This window comes from Semicossyphus pulcher, unplaced genomic scaffold (genome assembly GCF_022749685.1).
Source record: "Semicossyphus pulcher isolate SPU_LCO1_2020_fin unplaced genomic scaffold, fSemPul1.0.p SCAF_26, whole genome shotgun sequence".
NCBI lineage: Eukaryota > Metazoa > Chordata > Actinopteri > Labriformes > Labridae > Semicossyphus > Semicossyphus pulcher.
In genome coordinates, this window is record NW_027211700.1 from 435,576 (window position 1) to 445,954 (window position 10,379).

The 10,379-nt window shown below is 40.5% G+C and overlaps 2 protein-coding genes across 2 annotated transcripts; both read left to right on the forward strand.

Annotated features, from left to right (window-relative positions):
* The first annotated feature begins 1,712 nt into the window (after positions 1-1,712).
* Positions 1,713-2,696, forward strand: LOC138604526 (trace amine-associated receptor 1-like). Its single transcript, XM_069676457.1, has one exon. The coding sequence runs from the start codon at positions 1,713-1,715 to the stop codon at positions 2,694-2,696; it is 984 nt and encodes a 327-aa protein (XP_069532558.1).
* Positions 2,697-7,452: 4,756 nt separating this feature from the next.
* Positions 7,453-8,436, forward strand: LOC138604527 (trace amine-associated receptor 1-like). The gene has a single exon (XM_069676459.1). The coding sequence runs from the start codon at positions 7,453-7,455 to the stop codon at positions 8,434-8,436; it is 984 nt and encodes a 327-aa protein (XP_069532560.1).
* Positions 8,437-10,379: the final 1,943 nt, after the last annotated feature.

Here is a 10,379-nt window from a genome sequence, read left to right on the forward strand (position 1 = left end):
GTCCTCTAATGGGACCTGTGCTCACAGCCCAGCACCGTGCAGCTCCATTAGCATAGGCCAGAGAACACAGGAATTTGCAGGTCTGCCATTGGCACCCTGTTCTCTTCACAGATGAGAGCCAGTTCACACTGAGCACATGTGACAGATGTGAAAGAGTCTGGAGATGCTGTGTTGAACATTATGCTGCCTGTAACATCATCCAGCATGACCGGTTTGGCGGTGGGTCAGTGATAGTCTGCGGAGGCATTTCCTTTGAGGGCTGCACAGACCTCCATGTCATAGCCAATGGTACCCTGACTGCTGTTAGGTACCGGGATGACATCCTCCAAGCAATTGTTAGACCTTATGGTGGTGCAGTGGACCCTGGGTTCCTCCTGGTGCAGGACAATGTCTGGCCTCATGTGGCCAGAGTGTTTGGGCAGTTCCTGGATGACGAATGCATTTATGCCATTAACTAGCCCTCTCGTTCCCCTGACCTAAATCCAATTGAGCACCTATGGGACATTATGTATCGGTGCATCAGACGCCACCAAGTACCGCCACAGACTGTCCAGGAGCTAACCGATGCCCTGATCCAGGTCTAGGAGGAGATCCCCCAGAACACCATCCGCCGACTCATCTGGAGCATGCCCAGACGTTGTCGGGAGTGCATACGGGCATGCAGGGGCCATACACAATACTAAGTCACATTATGAGTTGCCATGATGACATTCACAGAAGTTGGATCAGCCTGTGATTTAAATGATTTACTTTGATTTTGGGTGTGATTTTGAATCCAACCCTCATTGGGCTGATGATTTTGGTTTCCACTGACCGTTATGTCATTTTCTTCTCAACATATTATACAATGTACATCAGTAAAGATTTTCAACTTGAATTATACGTTCATCAAGATCCGATGTTTGATTTAAGTGTTCCCTTAATTTTTTGGAGCAGTGTATGTTGCTAATGAATTGCAAAGGGATATTCACCGGATACTGTACCATGGTGCAGTGTGTATTGGGAGAACAGCAACCTTACTCCCTTAGGATCTATAGTTTAACATCAAACTTTAACATGCTCAATGGAGCGCTCAGAAGTACAAGAACTACTGAAACTGATCTCGTATGAAGCACATTGTTTGGTGGCCATACTGTTCAGCTGATTATGGAAGGTGAGTATAGGACTGAAGTAAAACTGTGTTTGAATATGCTTTGTGGACAGTGCACTGGTAATATTTTTGAATGATTTATGAACAGTTTTCAACTAAAGCATTGGTTACAAATGTTTATTTGAAGTGAGCTGACAGTTGGTTGTATGGCATAGATACACTCAATTAATAATACTGCAGTTCTAAGCTGCATGGCAACAACAAGAGATGCCAAAATATTAAAAAGCATAGGCTTAATGTATTTACAATATATGTATGTACAAATGGAACCATCTTTTCTTTAGTTGTTGTTGCTTTGTTTTGTGTTTCAGTCTGTTCTGATTGACCTCTATGAGTTTTGAACCAAACTGACAACATATGCCTTGAAATATACCAAGGTTTCTACTGAGGTCAATATTTTGCATATTGCCACCAATTTAGGGATAAATGCACATAAAAGGTTTGCACCACTGTTGGGGAGTTCTATACAAGCCAAGTAGAGAGGGATGTTGACCTAAAGAGCTGTTCCTAATATTTAATTCAATTCAAGAATTGATTTTCATTCTTGTTTTCCTCAAAACAGATGGAGCCAGTTCTCTGCTATGAGTCAAGAAATAATTCATGTCCGAGGACCATCTATCCCTTACCCCTACGCATCGCCCTCTACATGATTTTCGGGATCATAGTCATTCTAACAGTGTGTGGAAACCTTTTGGTTACCGTCTCAGTTGCCTATTTTAAGCAGCTCCATACTCCAACAAATTACCTGATTTTCTCTCTCGCTGTGTCTGACCTGCTTTTAGGGATGTTAGTCATGTTACCCAGTATGTTTCAAACTATAGAGTCTTGTTGGTATTTTGGTGACGTCTTCTGTAACATCCACCTGAGCTCTGATGTCATGTTGTGTACAGCATCAATTCTAAATCTGTCATTCATATCAGTTGACCGATATTATGCTGTTTGCCAACCTTTGCTTTACAGAAGAAAAATATCTGTTCATGTTGTGTTGATCATGATTCTGCTCAGCTGGAGTATTTCAGCTCTTACAGGCTTTGGAATGATTTTTCTGAAGTTAAACATTTTGGGGGTGGAGGAGTTCTACTATAACCATGTTGTGTGTGAAGGAGGATGTGTTTTGTTTCAGAGTGGACTTTCAAGTGTTGTTTCATCAGTAATTTCATTTTACATTCCGGGAATAATATTGCTTAGTGTTTATCTGAAGATTTTCCTTGTGGCTAAGAGACAGTTTCACAGCATACAGAAAGCAGGCTGTGTCAGCTCAAATACCAACCAGACAAAAGCCACTAAAACACTGGCTATCATCATGGGGGCATTTCTTTCTTTTTGGACTCCCTTTTTTACCTGTAACATCATTAATCCCTTTATCAATTACTCAACACCCCCAGAATTGTTTGTAACACTTTTATGTGTTGGATACTTGAATTCTACTATGAACCCTATTATATATGCATTCTTTTATAGTTGGTTCAGAAAAGCATTTCAATTATTAGCCTCAGGAAAGATCTTCAAATCCGACATTTCAGAAACAACACTTTTCACAGAATAAACTGATAAAAAGTAGAAGCTCCTGGGCAGTGGACATTCATTTTACAGACAACGTGGTTAAAAAACAGATCAATGAGATGAAACCTACACATTTACCTTACATAAGGGTTACAAAGGGCCTGGACCAACTTTAGGTTAACCAGAAAAGCAGTCCATTTTTTCTCCCTTGGATTCTCCAAGGATAGTCTTGACACCCTTTATTATCACAAGCTATAATTTTAACAAAAAGGTTTATTCAATCAATCAATTTATATTTATATAGCGCCAAATCATAACCAAAGTTATGTCAAGGTGCTTGATTTATTCTGTTCATTTTCATTTAAGACCGTCACTGCATTTATGTATTATCACTGTCTGTTTCTTAAAATTTGTGAACAAGTGACCATTTCAATTGTTACATGTATTAAAAATAGTTTGAGTTGTTAAAAAGGTAATGCAGAGTCAACAGTAGAGACTGAAAGCTACAGAAGGAGTCATTCGGATGAAACACAACAGCAGTTGATGGACTGCTACAGATCATTGGAGGCCAGGACTTCATTTAAATGTTGGGTATCATATTTTATAAAACATACAATTTTGTCATGTATAGATTTATAGAAGAGTGGATGCTGTTTATGAAGTATTCCAACTAATCATCAGTATTATATGCACCATATTGTGTCAAGTCAAGTTAAGTTGCAGCCCGGTTTAAAAAGACAAATATTACAACTGTAAGGTAACTAGAATTGAAGACTGCAAAAAAAAGAGCTAATTAAAGAGTACATGTAGTGCTTAGGGGCAAAGATCATGTTCACAAATCAAAAAGAGGCTTTGTATGTTTTTGTCCTCTGAGCAAGAACTCGGCATCTATGGGCAGAAGGCAGGGACTCAAACTCCCTCAGCAGGAGTCAGTCAGGACAGTCCAATATTGCATGGGCCATCCTTCAGACCTGCCTATAGCAGAAGTCAGAGAGCTGTAGATAATTCACCACAATAATTCACCTGCCACTTTAACAAGTGGGCCCTTATGTTTAATGGTAGTAAATCAAACAGTTTAAAGTGACATTGTCATAAAAGGGCACTTGACCTCCAGAGGAAGACAAGTTTGGGTGAATGTTAGCCTCCTGTTTTTGTCCATGTCTTTGTCCTCTGGGCAAGAACTCTGTATCTTTAAGCACAAGGTAGGAATTCAAACCCAATCTTCAGCAGAAGGTAAGAATTCAAACTCCCTTGGCAGGAGTCAACCTGGATGTGGCGCTGTGAGATTTGGAACCAGAGATAAATGCAGGGATTTCTGCAGCCGTCAAATGGTTCTGTGTGGAGCTCCTTTGAAGAAATGAATGAAAATTAGGTCAAGTTCAATGCTTGAAAGTTAAAAGTAGCATTTCACAAGTCTACAAAGACAATGCACCGTATGATTCTCACCATGCAAGAAAGGATCCATGTCTGTGTATAATATAGGGAAGATGCACATTCTATTATACCCTGGGTTTTATTGCAGTTTTCTGGAAAACATTTCCACATTAAATAAAATCATAGGAGTTGTAAAAAACGAAATCGGTCTCTCCCTCTCTCCTTATCTCAGCGTGTTTGCGTGCATTGGTTTGGGGGTTGATGGGCGGAATTCTTCGAGTAATACTCAAATAGTTCTCAGTGAATATCAAATAGTATTTTTGCTTGAAATGCCCATCCCTACTCCACAGGGTAGCTAAGCTCTGTCATGTCCATGAAATCTGGTTATGTTTAGTTTTTGTTTTGTGTCTATGTTGTCTTGTGGCTTCCTGTTTTATTTTGAAATCTAACTCTCCTATTGTTTCAGGTAACTTGCCCCTTCCCCTTGTGTGTTCCCAGCTGGTCTGATTGTCTTCACTGCCCTGATTGTTTTCACCTGTTCCCCATTACCTTGTCTATATATTGTCTGCGTTTCCCTTTGTTCTGTGCCAGTTTGTCTTGTCCCATGCAGTCAGAGAACCTACGCCACTTCCATGTTATGCTTTACGTCAATTCAGGTTTTGTATTATTTTGACTCTTTGTTTTGCTCTTGCTTGTGTTATTTTGATACTTTGTCTAGCCTTTTTTGGTCATAGAAGTTTTTTCCTCAGAGTGATTTTTGGTTTCTTCACTTGTATTTTCCTCTGTAGAGTGATTTTCATTTTTGCACTTTGTTATTAAAAGATTGTTTATTTGTACTTTGTTTCTGAGTCGTGCATTTGGGTTCAAGTCGTAGTTCACTTGAGACAAGCTCAGCCTAAGAGAAGCTATGGTCAGAAAAACAGCTCCGACCTCCAGAACGGGCTCAAAATAAAGGTTTTCAGAGTACTCCCAACTGGTAGGATACGCCCAGAAGTTGCTGGAGTGATCAGATATCTCATCAGTCCTGGGAACAACTTTGTAACCCCCAGAATAAGCCAAAAGTCACGGGACCAACCTAGCCAGGGAAAACTGATGGATGGACAGAACAAACAGAGCATCACAAGGTAATGAAAATTTGTGGACCTGCATACATTGTCCAAAAGCCACATAGATTTACAGATCAGTACATTTGTTCAGAAATCTAACTACATATTTAAGGAGTCATGAACATGTTTTAAATCTAAGTATACTCATCCCAACTAAAACAGTTTCACAACTCCCAAAACACGTTGGAAAAATACACTGCTCAAAAAAATTTAGGGAACATTTAACACCAAGTCAGTTAAACTTCAGGGATATCAATCTGTCCTTTTAGGAATTATGATTGTGAATCAATTTCACCTGCTATGGTGCAAATTAAAGTGACAACAGGAGCAATGGAGAGGCAAAAGCAAGACAACCCCCCATGTGGTGGCCACAGACAGTTGCTCTCTCCTGATACTGACTGACTGATTCTTCTTTAGTTTTGTGTTCTGCTAGTGTCCTTGTCACTACTGGTAGCATGAGGTGGTACCTGCAGCCCAATCAGGTTGCACAGGTAGTCCAGCTCCTCCAGGATGGCACATCCATACGTGCGGTCACAAGAAGGTTGGCTGTGTCTCCCAGCACAGTCTCAAGAGCATGGAGGAGGTCAATGTCCTCTAATGGGACCTGTGCTCACAGCCCAGCACCGTGCAGCTCCATTAGCATAGGCCAGAGAACACAGGAATTTGCAGGTCTGCCATTGGCACCCTGTTCTCTTCACAGATGAGAGCCAGTTCACACTGAGCACATGTGACAGATGTGAAAGAGTTTGCAGATGCTGTGTTGAACATTATGCTGCCTGTAATATCATCCAGCATGACCGGTTTGGCGGTGGGTCGGTGATAGTCTGGGGAGGCATTTCCTTTGAGGGCTGCACAGACCTCCATGTCATAGCCAATGGTACCCTGACTGCTGTTAGGTACCGGGATGACATCCTCCAAGCAATTGTTAGACCTTATGGTGGTGCAGTGGGCCCTGGGTTCCTCCTGGTGCAGGACAATGTCTGGCCTCATGTGGCCAGAGTGTTTGGGCAGTTCCTGGATGACGAATGCATTTATGCCATTAACTAGCCCTCTCGTTCCCCTGACCTAAATCCAATTGAGCACCTATGGGACATTATGTATCGGTGCATCAGACGCCACCAAGTACCGCCACAGACTGTCCAGGAGCTAACCGATGCCCTGATCCAGGTCTAGGAGGAGATCCCCCAGAACACCATCCGCCGACTCATCTGGAGCATGCCCAGACGTTGTCGGGAGTGCATACGGGCATGCAGGGGCCATACACAATACTAAGTCACATTATGAGTTGCCATGATGACATTCACAGAAGTTGGATCAGCCTGTGATTTAAATGTTTTACTTTGATTTTGGGTGTGATTTTGAATCCAACCCTCATTGGGCTGATGATTTTGGTTTCCACTGACCGTTATGTCATTTTCTTCTCAACATATTATACAATGTACATCAGTCAAGATTTTCAACTTGAATTATACGTTCATCAAGATCCGATGTTTGATTTAAGTGTTCCCTTAATTTTTTGGAGCAGTGTATGTTGCTAATGAATTGCAAAGGGATATTCACCGGATACTGTACCATGGTGCAGTGTGTATTGGGAGAACAGCAACCTTACTCCCTTAGGATCTATAGTTTAACATCAAACTTTAACATGCTCAATGGAGCGCTCAGAAGTACAAGAACTACTGAAACTGATCTCATATGAAGCACATTGTTTGGTGGCCATACTGTTCAGCTGATTATGGAAGGTGAGTATAGGACTGAAGTAAAACTGTGTTTGAATATGCTTTGTGGACAGTGCACTGGTAATTTTTTTGAATGATTTATGAACAGTTTTCAACTAAAGCATTGGTTACAAATGTTTATTTGAAGTGAGCTGACAGTTGGTTGTATGGCATAGATACACTCAATTAATAATATTATTAATAATAATAATACTTCAGTTCTAAGCTGCATGGCAACAACAAGAGATGCCAAAATATTAAAAAGCATAGGCTTAATGTATTTACAATATATGTATGTACAAATGGAACCAACTTTTCTTTAGTTGTTGTTGCTTTGTTTTGTGTTTCAGTCTGTTCTGATTGACCTCTATGAGTTTTGAACCAAACTGACAACATATGCCTTGAAATATACCAAGGTTTCTACTGAGGTCAATATTTTGCATATTGCCACCAATTTAGGGATAAATGCACATAAAAGGTTTGCACCACTGTTGGGGAGTTCTATACAAGCCAAGTAGAGAGGGATGTTGACCTAAAGAGCTGTTCCTAATATTTAATTCAATTCAAGAATTGATTTTCATTCTTGTTTTCCTCAAAACAGATGGAGCCAGTTCTCTGCTATGAGTCAAGAAATAATTCATGTCCGAGGACCATCTATCCCTTACCCCTACGCATCGCCCTCTACATGATTTTCGGGATCATAGTCATTCTAACAGTGTGTGGAAACCTTTTGGTTACCGTCTCAGTTGCCTATTTTAAGCAGCTCCATACTCCAACAAATTACCTGATTTTCTCTCTCGCTGTGTCTGACCTGCTTTTAGGGATGTTAGTCATGTTACCCAGTATGTTTCGAACTATAGAGTCTTGTTGGTATTTTGGTGACGTCTTCTGTAACATCTACATGAGCTCTGATGTCATGTTGTGTACAGCATCAATTCTAAATCTGTCATTCATATCAGTTGACCGATATTATGCTGTTTGCCAACCTTTGCTTTACAGAAGAAAAATATCTGTTCATGTTGTGTTGATCATGATTCTGCTCAGCTGGAGTATTTCAGCTCTTACAGGCTTTGGAATGATTTTTCTGAAGTTAAACATTTTGGAGGTGGAGGAGTTCTACTATAACCATGTTGTGTGTGAAGGAGGATGTGTTTTGTTTCAGAGTGGACTTTCAAGTGTTGTTTCATCAGTAATTTCATTTTACATTCCGGGAATAATATTGCTTAGTGTTTATCTGAAGATTTTCCTTGTGGCTAAGAGACAGTTTCACAGCATACAGAAAGCAGGCTGTGTCAGCTCAAATACCAGCCAGACAAAAGCCACTAAAACACTGGCTATCATCATGGGGGCATTTCTTTCTTTTTGGACTCCCTTTTTTACCTGTAACATCATTGATCCCTTTATCAATTACTCAACACCCCCAGAATTGTTTGAAACACTTACATGGATTGGATACTTGAATTCTACTATGAACCCTATTATATATGCATTCTTTTATAGTTGGTTCAGAAAAGCATTTCAATTATTAGCCTCAGGAAAGATCTTCAAATCCGACATTTCAGAAACAACACTTTTCACAGAATAAACTGATAAAAAGTAGAAGCTCCTGGGCAGTGGACATTCATTTTACAGACAACGTGGTTAAAAAACAGATCAATGAGATGAAACCTACACATTTACCTTACATAAGGGTTGCAAAGGGCCTGGACCAACTTTAGGTTGACCAGAAAAGCAGTCCATTTTTTTCCCCTTGGATTCTCCAAGGATAGTCTTGACACCCTTTATTATCACAAGCTATAATTTTAACAAAAAGGTTTATTCCTTCTATTTACATTCAGTTAACATTATCGCTGTCATCTGTTCCCCGGTTTGAGTTGCTTAAAATGTGTGAACAAGTGACCCTTTGAATTGTTGCATGTATTAAAAACAGTTTGAGTTGTTAAAGAGGAACAGCAGAGTCTACAGTAGAGACTGAAAGCTACAGAAGGAAATAATTTGGATGAAACACAACAGCAGTTAATGGACTGCTACAGATTATTGGAGGCCTGGACTCTGGAGGTATTTCAACTAATCATCAGTATTGTATGCACCACATTGTGTCAATTCGAGTTTAGTCGCAGCACAGTTTAAAAAAGACAAATATTAAAAATGTAAGACTTAAAAAAAAGAAAAGAGTACACGTCATGCTTTGGGGGCAAAGATCATGTTTACTAATCAAAAAGAGGCTTGAAAAAAAACCGCAATATTTGAACTCAACCAGAGGGAGCAATCCACCGCCCCAGTGCGTGCTGGAGGTCACAGCGTGAGGAAGCCAACAGAACCAGATTATCTGCAAAACCCAGAGATGCAGTGTGTCAGCCAAGACAGCCAAAAAATGTCCAAATGTTTCAGAACTTCTTGACTACCTCAGCAACCTTTTCCAAGGCTTCCCCTGGATCTTCAAACTCCGTCTCCTCATCAGAGGACATTTTGGTTTGCATTAGGAGTTTCTCAAGATGTATTCTCCAGTGCTACACAAAATTCCTTTACAGTTCTGCTCCTCTGTAAAAGACCGCCTGAGCCAAAACCTGCTTTCTCCTCCAGAGACATGTAATGTTATGCCAGAATTCCTAGCCCTCCTTGCCTCCCAGACCTGCAGCAACATCTGGAGACAAGTGGGCTAACCAAGCTTGAAAGCCCACCTTCTTCTTCAGTAACGGCTTCCTTCAATGGGTTCTTAGGTTGCAGCAACAACGGGTGCCAATGGCCTTCTGGTCACACCTCGTAGTAATCACTTCCACAATAGAGAATTTGAATCTGTCCCACTTGGATTCCAGGTCCCCACCTGGAGTGCAAGAGAAATTCTTCTGGAGGTGGGAGTTCAAGATCTTGCAGACATGGGCCACAGCCAGATGTTTCTAGTTCACCCTCATCACATGTTTAGGATTACCAGATCATTCTTGACGCCTCCCACGGGAATTTGATCCAACTAACCACCAGGTGGAGATCAGCTGACAGCTCTGCTCCTTTCTTTACCTGAGTATCGAAGACATATGGTCGCAGATCTGATGATAAAATCGTAATCGATCTTCGACTGAGGGTATTCTGTTTCCAGGTACACTAATTAATCACCCTATGTTCGAACTTGGTGTACGTTATGGCCAATCCATCCCTAGCACAGAAGTCCAATTACATATCATTATTCTCACTCAGAGAGTGTATGCTGTGGGTTCACCTCTTTTTCTTGTGAAAGTTGGCGTTCATATCTTTTAAGCCCCATTCGTGGTGTAGCAAGTTGGAAGGCTTAAATGGACATTTCCTTTTTTGTTAATGAAGTATCAGATCTGGTATTTGTATATTTTTCAGAAATATCAAATAAGTTAACAAAAGATAAATGTATGATTAAATGAACCTTTTAAAGTGGGAAATATTCGTGTATTACCTTTTTATGCATATCAATTTAACACATATCTCAGTGCATGTGTTGCAGTTATCTGCTGCTCAGGCTTGAGCTAAGGAAACCTATTTGGCATAATTTTTGATAAGGCA